The sequence below is a fragment of the Nothobranchius furzeri genome, chromosome 3 (genome assembly GCF_043380555.1).
Source record: "Nothobranchius furzeri strain GRZ-AD chromosome 3, NfurGRZ-RIMD1, whole genome shotgun sequence".
Taxonomy (NCBI): domain Eukaryota; kingdom Metazoa; phylum Chordata; class Actinopteri; order Cyprinodontiformes; family Nothobranchiidae; genus Nothobranchius; species Nothobranchius furzeri.
In genome coordinates this window covers 63741092-63761096 of record NC_091743.1, presented here as the reverse complement: position 1 = coordinate 63761096, position 20005 = coordinate 63741092, and the positions used below count along the sequence as shown (strand labels likewise).

Below are 20005 nucleotides of genomic sequence, written 5' to 3'. Positions count from 1 at the left end.
CTTATACTCTTCCTGTTGCTTAAATGAAAAAAAGATCGATTGGAAGTTTCTCCCCTTTCCCTACTTCAAAGTTGAATCGTGTATTACTTTCGCCGCCTTCACCGTTAAGAGCAGGGATGGCAGCTATACGTCCTAAACCCTGTCAGCGCTTTGATCCTCAATTTTCCAAGTTTCAACCGTCTTTTTCTCTCTCTCTCTCTCTCCGTCCCCCCTCCAGGTGATGAGCATCCTGAGCAACCCCAGCGCTGTTCCCTCTCAGCCGCAGCACGACTTTTCCATTTCCCCCCTGCACGGCAGCCTGGAGAGCTCCAACCCAATCTCGGCCAGCTGTAGCCAGCGCTCCGACACCATCAAGAGCGTGGACAGCCTGGCTTCCTCCCAGTCGTACTGCCCCCCTACCTACAGCGCCACCAGCTACAGCGTGGATCCCGTCACTGCCGGCTACCAGTACAGCCAATACGGCCAGAGTGAGTCGCCTCATTTTTAAAGTATCTACAACTGAAGGCAGGAGAAACTCTTGACCTTTGCCCTCTAGATGTTGGAGGCAGACACGTGCTGTTGATAAAGACCCCCCCCCCCCACACACACACACACACACACACACTTCCTCCCCCTTTTCTCTTTGCTTTACCACCTCCATCCTGATCCTGAGCTGCCTCAGTCACACCCCGCTCCAATTGGATGGGAAAGGGAAGAGGGCCACTTCAAAAGAGCAGCGCACCCTCAGGGGCCACAGTGTCCTCTTGCCCACCTCTATTCCTCTAGCTCCCCTCACACACACACACAGACACACACACACACACACACACACACACACACACACACACACACACACACCCTCGGGCAAGGAAAGAGTTTGCCTTATTAGATTAGCATAATTGACTGATGCTGTCACAGCCGTTCACGAGAGGTAAAAGGAAGCACACTTCCTCAACGAGCTAGCCCGCTGACATTCGTTTGTATTTATGGTTCCAGTCAGCGCTTTGTGCATCGGGTGAGTCTCCCTTTTAAAAATAAATAAATAAACGTGCCCACGAGTGAATGGGAGCCCGTGCCAGTTAGGGTAAGTGCTCTGTCAACAGCAGGGAACTGATGGCAGTGCGGATGTGATCTGATGTGAGGTTAATTAAGACGCTGATTGAGCACAGTAGATGGGTAATGAATGGAGGAGAGAGGAAAGAGCTGCTGTCTGACGATGAAAATGATCGGCCATGTGGAGTGTGGAGGGCATGAAATCGGAGATGCCAGTAGTAATGAAGACTGGCACACAGAACACACACGAGGACCCCTGTGACTGACAGCACGGAGACTCCACCAGGATGCATGTGCTCGGTGCCAGCAGCATGCCAGCCTCAGACAAGTGACAGGGGAGGGGTGTATTTTTTATTATCTTTCACTCTCGCTGTCTGAATTGTTTTTTATTTGACTCATTCTTTCCTGCCACAACTTATTTCAGTCTTAATTAGGGGGATGCAGTGAGAGTGACTGGGGAGACTCATGTGTGTGTTTTCTTGTCTCCCTGTCTCTGCACAGCTGCTGTAGACTACCTAGCTAAGAACGTGAGCCTGTCCACTCAGAGGAGGATGAAGCTCGGGGACCACTCGGCGGTGCTCGGGCTGCTGCAGGTGGAGACGGGACAGGCCTACTAGAGCCACGCCTCGCACCCGTTTCTGCCGCCGCGCTCCAGCTTGCTTTTTCAGCCCAGCCATGGCGTCTGAGCGAAGGTCCAACAAGTCCCATCGAGGAATGAAACTAAAACATTCAAACTGCCATCCTTCACAGGGGCGGCTACGTGTCCTTTCCTCCTATTTTTGTTTTGGGGTACCTTTGCCTGCAACTTGTCCAGTTTATTTCTGCCGAGAGGATGGTGGATCCCTCCTGACCCGGACTCCTGGTAGTCATGGCTGCAGTCCAGCAGACATTCAGAGCCAGCAACAACATGTACTTTGGCCTTGCTGTTCATAGTAGTTAACAAAGCAAATACCTTTTTTTGACCAACTCTTCTTCTCATTCCTTTTTTGATATTGTTAAGATTACTGTTGCTGTTCTATGATTCTGGTTAATGTGATTTTCGTTGTTCTTTGATGTCTCTTTTATCTGTTAGATGTGCTTGCGTGTTTTTAACAGAGAGAAAAACGCGTGTCTGTTGCGTGTCGGCACATTCACACAAGAGAGGATGATTGGTTTCCAAGCTGCTGTTCCCCGAGCTCCAGCGCTCGTGAGCGATTTGACCTTCCCACTTTCATATTCCTCCTGACATTCCTAAAGAAACATGGCCACTTGGTGGGAAGTCTGGCTGGATGGATTCTGTGGGGAATTGAAGCAGCGTTTTGGCGGCCGATAGCTTTTCCCTTGTAACCTCCATCCCATCCTCAGCCGTGGTCCGTAGGGATGGGGGAGGGGGGTATTGTTTGCAAAACAGGATTGGGGAAATTAATGCATTTTGAAACGTGGACCTTGCCAAGGAGGGCTAACTGAACCAGTCTTTCTAAATCCCATCTGCCTGGGAATCCTGGGTGACTTAAAGCAGATTAAATCTCACAAATATGAGTCAAAGCTAATTCTCAGTGACCCTTTTCATTACCACATCGTATTTCTAATATTAGCCCATCATTAGGACATTTTGTAAATGCACCTTGGGCTGATTTCCACTTCCCAACAAAATCAAGCATTCCTTTCAAATTGATCCATCTATGAAACACACTAAGAGCATTCCAGCATTTTCCTGAGGAAGGGTTAAAGAGAAGGAAAGTGGCGTCTTTCACATAAACTTGGGACGAGTCAGGCTCAGGCAGCACCACCGACTGGAGCCCCCCCCCCCACACACACACACGTACGTTCCCATCAGGACGGAGGACGTGTACGACAACAGGAGCAGACAGCGCTTTTGTTTCTTCATGAAAAGAATGTTTTATACTAAAACAAAGCTGCGTCGGGTGGGAGACAGACCGTAGTTTCTTTAACTGGTTTGATTTCTGTTGGTTTTATTTCAAATGTGTTTGACTGATGAACTCGTTTGAGCCAAACGTTTTGTTTCCAGTTTTGACCCGAAACGAGGACAGATTTGTACAAATTAGTAAAAAAAATAAATGACTGAGTAAAACTCTTAAAGAGGATCAAACCGAGGTGAACTTTCAAAGACTCTCTGGACCAAGTGGTGTACATTTAAAAAAGAAAAACGAGTGTCTGGTCATCACCTGTTGGGAGAACTGGTTTCACAGACTGACCTTTGGCTCAGACCAGGTCTGACTGGATGCTCCGGCACCCTGCGGCTCCAGCGACGGTGCAGCAGCCTCTTCTCATCGGACAAAAGTCACCGATCTTTGATTTGTGGACCAATAAGACTCGAGGAGATCAAAGCAACACTGACTCCGCACTGAATGGCAGCAGTCCTTCGGTGCCACTTAGACACCTCACTTGTGTATATTTTAAAAAGGAAGAATTTTAGAATTGTCTTTAGTGTATTAAATCCATTTATAACACCTGCGTCAATAAAAATTTGGATATTTAAGGCAGACAGCTCCTCCCCCTTCCTCCCGTCTCTTTGACCTTTAACCCATTTAGTTGCTTTCTGACATCTGTGCTTTGCTTTACTCCTGTTTTCCGTTCCGCATGTGTGTATATTATCATAGTATAATTTATTCTGCTGTATGAAGTATTAGAGTAGTGGGAAACTTGTATTGGTATTTACTACCTTCAGCCTGTTGGTGTGTTTAATGTAACACTGGCGTAACTGTTATCAATTAAAGATCCAAAACAGATGTTGCCATTTGTCCCTTTTTTAATTGCCTATCATCATACATATTTATTATTTATTTATTATACATCATAAATAACTTAATAAGATAAAATTTCTTGTTGTATATGTGCCAAAAATTTAGTTTCAGGCAGTTAAAATGTGAAGATTTAGAGTTTTAATAATGTCCAAAGTGTGGTAAGGGGCCATTTGTGGTCCTCTGAGTGATTTCCTGCGGCCCCCAGCTGCTTTTGCAGAATGATGGATTTTTTATCTCCTGTAGACTATTGATTGATCGGCACTTTCCAACATGTTTATGTTTTTACTAATTTACACATGTAGACCTATTTTGAGGAACACATTTTTAAAAGAGGAGAGGAGAGGTCCTACCTCAAGTGGAGGAGTTTAAGTATCTCGGGGTCTTGTTCACGAGTGAGGGTAGGAGGGATCGGGAGATCGACAGGCGGATTGGTTCAGCATCTGCAGTGATGTGGACGCTGAGCCGATCTGTCGTGGTGAAGAGGGAGCTGAGCCAGAAAGCCAGGCTCTCGATTTGCCGGTCAATCTACGTCCCAATCCTCACCTATGGTCATGAGCTTTGGGTAATGACCGAAAGAACGAGATCACAGATACAAGCGGCCGAAATGAGTTTCCTCCGTAGGGTGGCCGGGCTCAGCCTTAGAGATAGGGTGAGGAGCTCGGACATTCGGGAGGGACTCGGAGTAGAACCGCTGCTCCTCCAGATCGAAAGGAGTCCGTTGAGGTGGTTTGGGCATCTGGTCAGGATGCCTCCTGGACGCCTCCCCGGGGAGGTGTTTCGGGCATGTCCTGCCGGCAGGGGGCTCCGGGGTCGACCCAGGACACGTTGGAGAGGTTACATCTCCAATCTGGTCCGGGAACGCCTTGGGGTCCTGTCGGAGGAACTGGTGGAGGTGGCCGGGGAGAGGATGGTCTGGAGCTCCCTAGTTGGGACGCTGCCCCCGCGATCCGGCCCTGGATAAGCAGAGGATGACGACGACGAAGACATTTTTAAAAGGACCATGAAATAATTTTAAATAATTTTTAAAGCTCACTTGTCTCTTAGATGCATTTGCATATTCCTGTATTATAAATGCATGCCTTGTTTGTTTTACTCTGGGGAAAAGAAGGTCTAGCGCTCCTGTTTCAGGAAGTAGAAGTTAGCTGGAGGAGAGGAGAGTAGAAAACGGCAGGATTTGGAGTCTTACTCATTATTATTTCCTGATATTCAGACATCTCACCTCTGATTGGATAACAAACACGACTCTACCACTGACTCTGTTTGCACCGCAACCTTGATGTTTTGTCTCCACAAAAAACGCATGCCTGAAGGAGTTCTGCCATTTTGTGGAGTTGCTAAAACTAACAGTTAGCTTCCACTAGCCGAGACGCGCTCTGCTCTCTCCTGGAGGCTAAACCAACAGTTGTGGCTGTGAGCAAAGGTGGGTGAGTCCGTTAATGCTGATATTCAGTGTGACGTAGCTCTGTAAGGCTTTTTCTGACTGAAGCATTTCTCCGTCTATTTTCTATCAACGGGTAAAGCAGGGAAGAAGGGCATTAGGCTTGTTTCACATTCAGCCTGCATGTGAACTTAAGGGTGACCAATTTTAATTCAGAAATAACAAGTAAGAAACAGTTTCTCCGGAAATCTGCTCTTAAAATAGAAAAAAGGTCACTTTTTTTTTGCATGCAGAGACCATTAACTTGATGATTTTGGCCCTCGTCTTGAAAAGTTTGGACACCCCTGATCTAAATTATGAAAAAAAAAACTGATCTCTACAGCAGTGGCAACTCAGAAAAACTATTTTCTGAGTTTCAATAGACAATAAAAAATCTCTTAAGGAAATATTACTGCCAGATTAGTTGCAGCCCTCCCGTGAATTATGCAAAATCAGCCACAAATCATGCATCCCTCTTTACAAAAAGCCGGGTGTGAGTGTAACTTCTCCTTGTGTGTCCACGTGTGTTTGTGGAGTCACTGGGGCATCGTTGACGGTTCGAGTGCTGGTGATGTGATTAGCGAGTGATGGGACCTCAGACGTCAGAGACCCAGAGTGTGTCATCCATCTCTGCAGCTGCAGGAAGTAATTCATTGGGCCAGATGACCAACAGCGCTGCGTTGTCCTACCGCCGGCCGAGGAATGCCGCCTGCAAATCCCTGTGCTATGGTGTGAATGTAGGGGAACTAACCACTACAGTGTGGCAGCGTCCATTGTGTTTTATATTACATGACACAACACTGGAGTAACACTGTCGAACACATCACTCCTGACCAATTTAAGAACATCCCAAACATGCTGGATGTGGCTGCAGCAATAAATTATTTACATAATCCTCTGTAAACGTGTAAAAAAGACAGAATTATTTACAACACAAAAGAATAACTATAAGAATTTATCTGCAATAAAATTCCTGAAATTAAAGGCTTTTAATTATTTTTATTATTTTACCAACTCCTATCAACTTGGACAAATTGAATTGATAAATATTTAAAAAATAATTTCTAATTTCCACATAAAACACAGATGTTGCTGCATGTCAGTCATAAAAATCAAGTTTTCTTTTGGAGTAAATTTAAAACGGCTGACAGTTTTGAACGCTTCCCCTCAGAATGTCCAGTCTGCATTGTTAGGAGTCTCCTTCCTTCCTCTGTCACTTCTCATACACTCCTCTATAAGTTTGTGTTCTGCTTGTCCAGATTAGGCTTTGGCATGTGTTACGGTTGTCCCCTCTGCTGCCGCTTGTCTCCCGAGGTGCCGGTCTGGGAATATTGTCTCCCTCCGGTGTGCTGTCACTCAGGACTGGACGAGGTGGAAGCTCAGGTGGCGGTGTGTGGGAAAGCTTTGTGACACTTCCCTCATCTCCTTCCTTTGATCCCCTAATTGATTGACTACAGGAGCGGAGGATAAACAGAGCCCACAAGAGCCCATTCCACTCGCCGTTCTGGAGTGGTTCAGATAAAGTGTAGAGGCCCGAGTGCTCCGTTCGCCTATACAGACGCACGGGGCCATTGAAGGTGGCTCTGTGTCATGGTGGCTTAGCTGCAGGGCTGCGTCCTCAGGGCCATGGGGGGCTTGCGGACTGCCCAGGAGCATAAATGGCTGGCGGTAATGGGTTTGTTTAGATCACAGGGATGGAAATGAAACTCCTGAGCCTTTTTTCCAGCAGAAACCAGGAGGCCCTATCGCTCAGGAGGCAGCGATAGAGGAGTCACACAACCTCGCCCTGGTCATACTTACTCTCCACCGTGGAATAGACACTGTGAAGTTGTTCTAATTTTGGCCTCCTGAACCTCACTGTGGAAGAAAAATACTGAGGCAAGCTTCAAAATGTTTTCATCTGAAAGAAAAACAGTGTTTAAGAGCACAACTTTAGAATAAATTAAACCAGATATGTTAATTATATTCTAATTTTACCAATTTGTCTTCAGAAAGAGTTCAGAGCCGTGTGCAGGTATGCTAAGAAATGATTAAGAGATGCTCTGGGGGTCTTGGTTTTATTATTTGAGATTATGTGTCACAGGGAGTAAAAAGCTCCCAGCTGTCGCCATGAAAGTACTTACAGTATAATAATCCCCCAAATCCTGTAATTATGCCAGCATACGCTGTGTACCTGAGCCTCAGCTTTGTGCTCGTCACCTCGAGGATCCCCCTGACACAGACGCGCAGCTTACTCTGCATATATCTGCTTCCCAACTAGGTATTTTGTGCAGGGAAAGAATCTTATTTCCAGAATATTTCAGGTATTTTGAATTTCATGGTCCCCCCTCTCAGGTATTATAGACAGCTAATCTGTCGTGTATAAGTAAAAAGAGCTCAGATAAGTATTGTTCTAGAGCGGAGTCGTCTGATTTATGAGATCTTCCACCTATATCACATTCAATCTGTTAAGTACAACTTTGTAAGGCCGGACTAGACGTTTGTAACCAATTCAGCAAATGCAAATCTGCACACCTCCTTTGAAGCAGTGTTTTATTTGTATTTTTATTTTCTTTTTTAAAAAAACCAACTAAAGGAGCAGTAAAAGGAGCCAGAGTAAAGTTGGAAATCTACAAAATCGTAGGGAGATAAAAATCGCTGTGAAGCCGAGCTCAATATAAAATCTGAGCTGCGTTCTCAAACTAATTAATATTAATAACAAAAATGGAAATGAGTGCAGTGGCAGCCCTAAGTGGAGAACAAGCTGGGTGCATTGAGTCAGGAGATTCATATACAAGCCCTTTCTCAGGAGAAGTGGGCTCCAAACATGCGTGACGGCGGGGCATAGACCGCCATACACAGAGACAATTTTTCTAGATAATAGCCTATCACGCAGGATACAATTTAAATTAAAAAATGCAATTTTCACCTTGAAATGAACAAATGATTACAATTTCTATACAAATTAAGGCATCCAGGCTGCGCCTCAGTACTGTGCCAGGGCCATGAAACCTGACATAATTACCATGAAATACATTTTCAAATATTTGTATTTTGTCCACTGCTTTAAAACATGCCACTCTGCCTTCTGTGGGTTTGTGATCTCACCTTCTGGGGGGAAATACATAAAAAAGAGGGAAAATCATCAGAGATGAAAAGCTCTTCAACAGGAGAGATAAAAATGTAGAAGAGAAGAAAAAAACAACCTCCCATACACAGAGTAAATCAGCACAGCGGCCCCCAGAGCTATCTCTAAAAGCCAAATTACTGCTCCTTATCTAAGGAATCATATCTACCAGTTATCTGCTCCTGAGATAGACTACCCCCCCCCCTCCTCTCTTCCTCTTTCTCTCCTTGTGCTCATCGCCAGAAAAGCTATTTATTTGTGATTACAGAGACCCTTTGAATAAAAGATGTTTGTGTTTGAGATCCAAAGTTTGGATGTATTCTGAACTCCTCAGATTCTTCAGAGAGAGGAGACTTATTGAAGGCAGAACACCTTATTTGGGTGAGGCTGCTGGGGGGAGGATGGAAGGGTGTCTTCTGCAGAGAGGGAGAGAGAGAGAGGGGGGATGAAAGTGTAGCCGATGGGAAATGGGAGACAAGACCTCGAACTTCTCCGACGCGCGGTATCGCACACTCTTTCAGAGGGATTCACACTGAGATGAGGTGTCGAATTGACTTTAAATGCTGAAATTTGAGACACAGAATCAGGAAGTTCTGACATGTTTGGCTTTTTTTAAGAAAACTGTTAAAAGTTGGAAGTTTCTTATATAAATATAAGTGGGTGGAAATGTGACGAAATGTATTTAGGGTCAAAAATTATTTTGTGGCAAATTACAAGAATGTTTTTCATAATAAAGGCTCTCTTTTTATTTTTATTGTTGCAAAGTCAGTATTTACACACACACACACACACACACACACACACACACACACACACACACTTTAATATATATTTTTAACCATTTTAACTAATCTTCTCCATTTAAGATCAGAAGCCTAAAACTGCCACATATGTAGAATAAGATAAAAACAATATAACGTTAACATAATAATTTTATTGTTCTAATAAAATAATGCTCGTATTCTTTCAATATAATTTTCACATCTGAGCAATATAACATCACGTTCCTACATTATACACATTTGGATATTAAAACAATAAGGTACAAATAAGATATTGTGTGAAATTTAAAGAATATTTCACAATGATCACATTTTAATGTGATGTCACACTGCTCTTATTTTGCGTGCGTGGCCGCTCTAAGCTGAGCTGTATTTATGACATATTTCTGTTGACATTATTCCTTTAGGCAAAATACTCCCACCACCACACCACTAGGGGGCGAGAACATCTGCACATGGACATTTAATAAAAACAGAGAAAGAACAACTTGAGTTTGGCTTGTAGTAAATAAGAAGGAACTTAAAACGTTGTCATTCAAAAAACTTTATATTTTGATTACATTCATCTCTGTCCTAGCCTGTGTCTTGAAACGTTTGAACATCACTGGTTTTGTTACTATTTCAATACATGGTTTGGTTAAAAATTGTCATCTATGCTCACTTAGTTTTTTACGATTTCCACACAATCATTTTAAGGGCGACGGGGTTGGAAAGAAGTGAGCCAAATGATCTACAGTCATGCTCAGAAAATAAATCCTCACCTTTCTGAAAGAAAACAGTTTAACTGTTTTTTTCCTGACACAAAGCAGCTATCAGGGACAACTTGTTAATCCTAAACACCTCCTTTGTCCCCGCATTTACCTCCTTTCTCCTTCCCTCCATCTGTTGAAGCCCCTCAGCCAGAGAGGCGCACATCAGATTTCAATAGTTGACCTCTTAATGCTGAGGTCAGCGCTGCACCGGCAGCGATTTCACACTCAAGATGAAAGGGAAATGAACACTGAGGACGCTGGGGGTGACATGGGGCCCTGACCACGCCAGCCACTGCCACTCTCACCGCTTCACTGCACCGGGCCGGGAGCTGAGCCGAGTCCAAATGGAGGCGCCGACTGAGGTTTGGATAAAGTCAATGTCCAACAGCAGACCGGCAGAGGGTTCGATATGAAATATAGCAGCTTACAAACAACTTCTGAGGACGTTTTGATCATTTTCATTCTGTTTAAATTTCATTCAAACTCCTAAAAATGATTTTTGAGTTTACTTTTTTTTTTATTATTAAAATGGACACGGAGCGTTATTTTTGGCGCTATCTAAAAACATTCTTGTTTGCACTAAAAACAGCGAGCCGTGCAATCATCTATGCAGATTTTGTTCAGAAAACCAAACATTTCTGCAAAGTTTCTGCAGCTGTTACAAAAGCAGAGCCAAACACAGATCTGTCCTCATCATTAAAGATCACATGATAAGCTAATTAAACACTTTAAACAAACTCAACACTAAAGGTCTCTAAAGCAATAAAGAAATGAAAATGGGCTTTTATAGGATAAAACACAGCTTTTTATTTTTCAGATGTTACATATGTACATGTAACAGTATAACCATTTCCACTCAAATTACACAAACTCTAAAAATGAAGTGAGCCGCTAATGCACATGGCAACACTTTACAATAAGGGGCCCTTTAGAAACATTACTTAGTGCATTATTAAGCATTAATAAAAGTAATAAATAAAGTGACCTAACCTTAAGGACCCTTAATGGTTAACAAAAACGTGAACGTTAATAAAGGGACCGTTTGTTTATTAATGCTTAATAATGCACTAGGTAACGTTAATAAAGGGACCTTTATTGTAAAGTGTTATCGTGCATATTTCTTATTGAATACAGGAAGAAATAAACAAAACTTGATCCCTTTTATACTTTTTATACCATTTTGTTCCAGAATAAATCTTTCATGTCCTGTTATTTGAGACTACATTCTTAGATTTTTTTTTCCTCTTGGTTGCCTCCAAAGTGAAGGAGTTCAGCAGACAGAGATGTGTGATGGGTTTATTCTGATGTCAGACACTAAGGCTTTAAAGCTAAAGTTGTACAAACACAAATGTTTTTATTGGCTTTTTAAGTCACTGATTTCTGAGCTCTTCTGATTGATGTTGCCTGAAAAAATGTAAAAAAGGAACAGGAATTTTTTTTTATAGCTTACATTATCAGACAAAGCCTGATTATCAATCATGATTTTTCGGGTTGAGTTAACTCATCAACATTACTTCCAGTTACATCATTTCACTTTCTGAACCTAATTAGTGAGCTTGATGAAACTCAAACCAACTTCTCGGCACAGCAGAAGCCAGATGTGCGTCAGGCTAAGTAACTCTGAGGAGATCCTCCGTGTTGCTGCCACCTGAGCCGCTGAACCCTGACAGATTGTTCTTTTCCACCAATGAACCAGGGCCGTTTTCAAAGTGCCCTGATCCTTGGCGTCTGCCTGCCCCAGTAACAACCCGCTCGTTACTGGTGCATTTCTCAAAGACCAATATTGAATGAACAGTGAGACAAGGCTTGCGGAGAATGGACAGTTTGGTTACACCGCCATGAGGCTGGAACTCCTCGGAGTAATGTAGCGCTTAAGTACCTGTCAGCTTTATAAAGGAGGGAGTAGACTGTGTAAATGAGTGTGTAAATAGAGTGTCAGATCAGGACCCCAGGGAGTAGAGGTGGGGGAGCGTGCATGTGTGTGCGTGTGTTTCGCAGGCCCGTTTTGTTCGCTGATGCATACGTGCATGTGTGTGTGTGTGTGTGTGTGTGTGTGTGTGTGTGTGTGTGTGTGTGTGTGTGTGTGTTAGGCACTGTGCACGCGAGTGTCACCATAATGATCATTTAACCCTGCTCAGCATTCCCCAGGGCTCCTCGTCTTCACAGTGCTGCAGGCTCGCTGCTGCTCTGCCTCTTCTGTCTGCTTCTCACGGCTGGGCACAGTCGGGGAGCGCCTCCTTATTCATTCATGAGAGAAGCTCTGGATAAATAAAAAGGTTCATTACTGTGCTAAAGTGTTACTAATGACATGTACCTGCCACTGAGCACCTCCGAAAATCTAATGTGACACACTAGAATGGAAAATCTATTCTGAGGCTCCAAGGCCTCCAATGGCGCCAGCACATACTCTATGGAAATTTCCCTCCGCTTGCCCTCCAATTGTGTCTCTCTAAAACCAATATTTACAATCCCGCAGTCATTATGTCCTACTATGCCCTCTGCGCTCGCCGCTGCGACCTCCACATTAGCTGAAAATTGGACTTTGCAAACGTAGCAAAAGGAGAGGAGGCTGCTTTCCTGGTTGAGACGAGCGGGCAGAAACCAAAAGAGTCCTGATAACTGACAGCAGTGCTTCTGAACTTCCTGCTGACCCTAAACCTGCACTAACATCACACTTAGAACACCCAGCATTCAAAAAGTCTCAGCGTGCTGCATTCAATGTAACACTAGATCGTTTTTTAAACTTTAAGATAGAGCTTTAACATTGATTTCAGTGATTGTTGAGTTAGAAACTTGACCAGTTTCATATTTAACACCACTCTGCAACCCACCTCTGACCAAAACTACACTTGATCATTTTGTGAAGTGGGAAGGTGCTCTTTACCTGCTTAACAGCTATTAGCTCTAATGCTAGTGGTTAGCTAAGTCAATTCACCGATTGTCAATAAAAGAACAACAAGAAGAAAAAGAAGAAGTTTGCTTTTCTGTTGGCATCATAGTGGCGCCTAGAAGTAAAATTAGGAGAGTTAATGACTTTGGAGGCTAAGCATAGAGCTAAAACCCGTGGCCTACACTGGTTTTAAGTGAGCTAAAGGGGGCTACAACATCACAGACTGATGGTGACCTGGCTTTGTTGCTACTGGACATGTAAGTAATAGCATTTTTTGTCCAACAGTGTGGATCTTTTAACTTTGTGGTTCATTTTAGTATTAGTTGGCTCGTGTTAGTGTTAGCTTGTTGTTAGGTGTGAGGCTGCAGCAGGGTTGTTTATGACAGTTGTAATTCTGCTTTCAACCAGTGGGGTGGCGGAGCAGGAAACTGCTCTGTGTTGCTTTAAACACCTTTATTTATTCATAAAAGTCTGAAAATGTGACAAACAATGACTAGTTTAAGTGTTTGTTATGTTTGTCTTGAAAGATGGAAGACAGATTAAAAACTGAAGCATCGAGATCACATTTTAATAATGCCACAGGTTATTGAGCAATTAATACAAATCAAACAACACAAAACATAGTACCTTTGTTCTGTTGTTACATATAAATCCTACAGGATGAATATCTGGACATTTGATCAAAACTAACAGAAGATTTAGAAAATAATTTAATTTTTAGACACAAGGTTTACCTCACAGACTTTTATTTAAGGACGACGTTTTATGCAGAAATCATCATTAACATCTTTTTGTGCTAACATGTGGGTGACTGTCTACTGCCTCTATTAACTCATTCACTGCCAGCCGTTTCCTGATCGGTAAAGCCCTTCGCTGCCAGCGTTTCTCTGCGTTTTTACAGTTTTTTTAAGAGTCACAGAACATTGCGCGCTAGGATGATGTCGACGCCAAAACTACCAAAACAAAGCGGAGACTCACATCTTACATCAGGAAGAATCCGTGCGTTTCGAGTGTTACCCGTTCTTTCATAATCCGTTATCGAATTTTGATCGGCAGAAGCTTTTCCGGTTCGCGCCTCACTTTTTTTACAGCAGCAGCCCTAACACATGGATTTTCTGCTTCCTGATCACGTGATGTGTGACGTATGCAGATGAAGATCAGCTTTAGAGCTGAGATGTTTGTTCTCACTGTGCGGGGACTCGTTCTGACGCCCACACAGTAAAAAAATTGGTTGTGAACGGTTGGATTTAAAATGACGACCTTAGTCATCAATGGCAGTGAATGAGTTAACACACCAAATGTGAAAAACTGTCCAGCCATTTTCTGTCAGTGTTTGGGTTTAGGAAGTATGTGTGTAAAACACACCATTTCAAAAGGTTCTCATTTGTGATGCCACAAACAGGGAAATTAGAGCAGAACCACTCACCTGGTGGAGAAGCAGAAGCTACTGGAGGAGCAGCGGCTTTACTCCAAACCCCACTTAGCTATCAGAGCTTCTCAGCCAATAGCAGCGGACGATGGGCGGGTGTAGTCAGCTCCAGCTTGTTATCTTAAAGTGGCCATTCCGGAAGGTACAGAAACTGTCAAGAGTAAAACTGTCCCTTTGTGTGAGGAATTTAGTGCAAAAGCTTTATCATCATGTTTTATTGACCATAGAACTATTATAACTCAGGAAAAAGGTCAGAAACATGTAATTATGAAAAGTACGGTGACTGATAACAAAACAAATGGCAAAATGGCAAACAGGAAAACGGACAGGTTTTCTCAACAGGGCTGGTGTAATTGTGATGAGATTGATGTATTTAAAATCATGTTTTTGGAAGGTTTCCAATTAGTTGTGTTTTTTGTGTGTTTCATAAAATTTTGTTATAAATATGGTTTGTTTGATATTTTCCCAAAATTGAGTAAAACACTAAATTATTTTCTGTTATGGGCTGATGCTATTATTTATTCATTCATTCATTTGTTTGTTTGTTCATTCTTTCTTTTTTCCGTTAATTAATTTATTCATTCGTGTACAGTCAGTTGGTACTCAAAATGTCTGTGATGGATGAAACTTAGAATTTAGCTAAAACATCTGTAGGAATGACACTGTTTACTAAAACACAAAAATTCAAATGAATTGGTTTCACTCAGAAGTTAACCAGTTGTAGATGAACCTCCAGTGATTAAATTTCTCTTAAATTCTGTGTTTAATGAGATTTTTGCAAACACACAAAAACTCGAAACCAACACATTTTGCCTATCAGCTGATGAGAAAACCTTTAACTCAAACCAAAGCTTAGAGTTTTTAATAAATATTTGTTTTATGATCTCAAAGATGAGAATGCAACCCCTGCATGGTGAGGGTAATCAATATTCAAAAAGATTCAACGTTGATTAGATGTAAATTTTGTCTTTTGTTTGGACATTTTGTTAGTATTCATATGACAGGATGACTCAACAGGAACTTCAACTTGGAAATGAGGAAATGAATAAAAAAATGTTTTTAACGTTTTTCTAAAATGGATTTTGCAGAAATTTTGAACCACATGTACTCACTAGTTCACTTGTTGTAAACATTTCCATCTGGACTGATGAGCTAACGGCTAGTCCGTCTGCTGCCATTGTTTTGTAAAACCTTATACCACCGTCAACATTGCATTTAATGGCTGTTTTCATGGAATTTATGGGCATTTAAAACATAAACACCAGCCGACAGCTGCCATTCAGACCCTTAGGAGATCTGAATGAAACCGCCTTTAACCGGCTTCCTGAACATGAGCTGCAATCAGCTTCTAAAATACCTGATTTGTATCACTTGATAGCGATGAGATGTGGCGTGTGTGTGTGTGTGTGTGTGTGTGTGTGTGTGTGTGTGTGTGTGTGTGTGTGTGTGTGTGTGTGTGTGTGTGTGTGTGTGTGTGTGTGTGTGTGTGTGTGTGCGTGCGTGCGTGTGAATAGAAACTCAGAGATGATTAGTCTCATGACAGATCACGGTGAGGGTTACTCTGTTGTGTTGCTATATCACAGACCTTGTGACAGCCCCTGTAATTACACCCCCCCCCCCCCACACCCACACACACACACACACACACATGCTTCCCAAGGGTCCCATAAACCACATTAGCCACTCTATCCACACAGATCACTCCAACTCCTGCACAGGCCTCCTCCGCCTCCTCCTCCCAGCACCACTACCACACCAGCCCCTCAGAGTCACCACATCCAGGATTTGACACACATGTAAATATTCAAATGTGATGATTTCATTATGATGTGCCCTCACAGCGTGAAATCCACCAGAGTTGCTTGTTTTCTCTTTTATTCTTGAAAATTTAAATTAAAATCACCAGCCATGCTTGCCATTTACGTTTTTTTTAAAGACTCTAAAACCAGGGCTTGACTGGGCGCACATTTGTTGCACCGTGTGTTTGAAAAGCCAGCTCAGGTCCTTATTCAGCAGCCTGTTCAGCCTGTGATTGGCTTCTCCTTCAGCAGCCCCGCAGCAGATGAAGGAACAGAGCTTAAACCTGTTACTGTCAGCCTCTCACCTGGATCATAAGAAGTCCTGCTCCGAGCATGCAAACCAATATCCTCCCATTCTTTGCACAGCCGCCGAGGATTCACAGCAGTAGCTTCTCACAAAGGGCAGTGCCAAGCGCGCACTGTGTTATCTTATTGAGTTACCTGTAGCTAAGCTCTGAGCGAGCGCACACAATGGCGGGCCGTTAATGACAGTGCAGGACCTAACCCCTTGTCCCCGGCCTTTCCCTGAGCCTCATTTCCGCGCGGCGGCTGCCATTTCACAGCTGTTAGCCACAGGCTCTCTTTGTAATGATTAAGGACAAATTAATAGATGCCTCCTGGTAATCAGCTTTCATTAGGGCTGTCAAACCATCAGTGGCACTTGCTCAGTGCACTGGACACGCGATGATCACCTCCCAGTCGAGAGGCTGCAGCAGCGTCAGCTGCTGCAGCCTCTCAGCTGCTGCGTTCGGTGTGCTCGGTGTGGCTAAAGTGTGGGTAACCAGTGCATTAGCACGCTCCTTCATGGCACAAGTGCTTGTAGTTGGTGCATTAACAGTGCTCCGTGTGGAGCTGCAAGATGGAGGTCATCGTGGGAATGACATAAAGAGTAGTCTTTCTGCTGAGTGTAATTGGCCCCAGCATGCTGAAAATGGACTGTGAAATGTAAAGGAGGGGGGGTCAAATAATTGATTTTCCCCCGAATGCAGAATCCAGGGTAGGGCTGTTTAGTGAGTAATTTACAAGAGTGGTTCAGCTCAGGCGGACTGTCATATCTGTTGAAAGTTCCCAGAGGCAGGGGGAAGAGATAAGACACACCTGAGACCCCAAAGCAGACGGACAGCAGTCGTCAAGCAACTCAGAGGGCAGAGAGGATTCACATCAAACTGACACACACACAGCTATATGTGCACTGTAGGGGATGGCTATATGCGCGCACACACACACACAGAGGGAGGGAGAGAGAGAGAGCGCGATGCTCTGAGAATGATGGATACAGGCTATTGTGTGTAGAAATAGACTCTCTTCTCGGGCTCGGCCCGTCTGCGGCTCTGTGTCTGTCCACCTCCCGCCCTCCTTCTCTCGTAGCATTTCTGGAATTGATGAAATAAACTCATCAGACTTCCAGCAAGTTTGGCATTGTGCGCTAGAGCTGAAGTCATTTCGGTATGTAGATTTCAGACTTAAACCCATAACCGTGTTGCGTGGTGCATGACCACCCCCACCTGCTGGAGAGAGAGCAGGCTGGTGTGCATGATGGGATAGGAGCATCTGTAAGACAGGATACAGCCTGGCCCCTGTGCATGTGCAGTGATTTCTCGACACTGCTGCCTAGGGGAATTAAGACAATAGCCTTAATGCAAATGGTATAATCTAGTGACAAAATGCCATTTTGTGTGCAGTGCCAAAAATGAGCTGGAATACACGTGTAAGCTAATTGAGAAGAACCAGCTGCTTTTGCAAGCTGCTAGGCTAAAATTGGTTTCATCTTTGATTTGGAGAAAGGAGAAAGGAAAAAAGGGTGAGTGGTGATTATCAAGGTCCGAGATCTCTGTCATTTGGATTTATAGAGGAAAAAACAACACAATTACTGGCTGATATGGAAACAGAAAACCACAGCTGTCAAAAAAAGTAGATGAGCCCACCCAGAGCCACATTTGTATGAGGCATCAGTCAGTTCCCTTCAATTTTCTTAAGCTGCTCGTTAAATTGCACCAAACAATTTTCAAGATCAATTCCAGCGTCAAAAACAATGCACATAAATCCCATTTATTCAACCCATTTTGTCTTGGAGAGGGCTCCTGTGTTTGCATGAAGGTAATTACAGTGGGATTTGATGTTGTGGTGTGCCCAGAATTCTCCAGCTTTAGATCAGGCTCAGGGTGCTCCACCCCATTAATGCTCCATATGGGGAACCCAGCTGTGATCAGAATTGGACGAGCGGGAGGGGAAATCGATTTCATTTGCAGGATTATTGATGTAAGCGAGATGCCGTTTGTATGAAACATAAAGTCCTATTTCAGAGGTTATGGATGAAACTGGGTGGAGGGGGCTGCTTGTTTGTTTTGTTCAATGAAACATTACAGAAACAGAGAAGTGAGTGAACTTGCTGCTGTAAAGTCTGAGCCTGCTTTTCACCACATCACTACTATAGATAGTTATTTCTTCTGACCTTCTTGTGCTTTTTTTCATGTGTAAACATAATGTTGCACATTCAGGTGTCACAAAAAGTTCTGAAAAGAGCAAAAAGATTATGGTGAAAAAGATTTGTTGAATTGCAGGAGGCAAAAACGAGAGTTCAAAGTGCTACACAATTCTGGCAGTAAGAAGAGACCTGGCACTCGGCCTGTTTTCACCCTTTGCCAAACTTCCCCCTCCCTCCACCTGTTCCCTACAATTTTTTTTCTGTGGAGGTTTTTATAAGTCGGACCGATGTGCTGGCGAGGTGATCACACGTACATTAAAAACAGTATTGGACTTTCCCAGGGTTCAGATGTCCTAACAGCTGGACCTTTCAACTGAATCTGTCCATCTCTCCAAACACTCCTCCCTTCTCTGTCCTCCATGCCCAGTGGAGACTGGTGTAGTTCCCACTCGTATAACAGCAGCAGTGGGAGTGATGGCCAGCCAGATGGGGAAAGTTTTTACATTTTTTCCCTTTGGTGATGGCAGAAGCGGGGTTGAGAAGAGGTAAAGTGCTCGATCACACACTCTAAGAAATGAAACATTAAATGTATTTAGTCAACTGGTTCCACTGGTTACCTGGTTGTAAGAATTTTACAGTGAAGTATTCACAAAACTGTTCAAAGGCGCGGCTGCCAACTTTTTAACTTTTCCATGCGTGGAAGGAAGTTGGGCGTGGGGGTGAGGATCGTTTTGCTTCTGTCTGTTGTCCGTGAAAACAGGGGGGTGCATTATGCAAATGCATTACTATTTACATTTAAAGACCAAGTTCAGTGAGGAACCATTTTTATCAATCAATCAATCAATCAATCAATCAATCAATCAATCAATCAAGGCTTTATTTATACAGCGCCTTCCTCACCCATTACAGGAGGCCAAGGCGCTGAAAAACAAAATACAATCATGATAAAAGAGATTAAAACGGGCTGCATGGTGGCGCAGTGGTTAGCACTGTTGCCTCGCAGCACGAAGGTTGCAGGTTCGAAACTCGGCTGCGGCCTTTCTGCATGGAGTTGCGTGTTCTCCCCATGCATGTGTGGGTTTCCTCCGGGTACTCCGGTTTCCCCCACAGATCACAACATGCCCTATAGGTTATAAATTGGAAGTCGCTTTGGATAAAAGCGTCTGCCAAATAAATAAACATATACATAAAACATTGAACATGACACAACAGAATTAAAAGCAATGAATCAAAACTACATAAAAGTAAGCCAACTTCAAGCATGTTCAGGAAATGCTAAACGAAAAAAGTGGGTGTTCAGCTGACTCTTAAAGACAGGCAAAGAAGTAGACTGCCTAACTGACTGTGGTAGAGAGTGATGGCGCTAGAAATGAAAAAAACTTATTATACAAAAATGATTACTCACTTTGAGTTGAACATGCAGGCTAAAGGTGAAAACAGTCTTTAACCCGTTTTCTGCATTAGCCATCGAAAGGAAAAAGAAAAGGGAACTCAGGTGAGAGAAAGCCTCACAGCTCAACGTAACACCGCAAATAAGCATTAATGGCATCTTGGCTCACGACTGGTTAAGGCTGTTGTTGATTTATCATCCGGGAGAGACCAGCTAGCTGAAGCTAACTATTAGCATTA

The 20005-nt window shown here is 43.4% G+C and overlaps 1 protein-coding gene across 3 annotated transcripts in view; it reads left to right on the top strand.

Moving 5' to 3' along the window:
• pax7a (paired box 7a) overlaps positions 1–3761 on the top strand; it is a 43877-nt gene extending 40116 nt beyond the window's left edge. For all 3 annotated transcript variants that reach the window (XM_054752412.2, XM_015959055.3, XM_015959054.3), the window contains exons 8-9: positions 218–467; positions 1534–3761. In XM_054752412.2, the coding sequence (XP_054608387.1) occupies positions 218–467; positions 1534–1649 (366 nt within the window). In that variant the 3' untranslated portion in view covers positions 1650–3761. The remainder of the gene's footprint in view (positions 1–217; positions 468–1533) is intronic.
• Positions 3762–20005: the final 16244 nt, after the last annotated feature.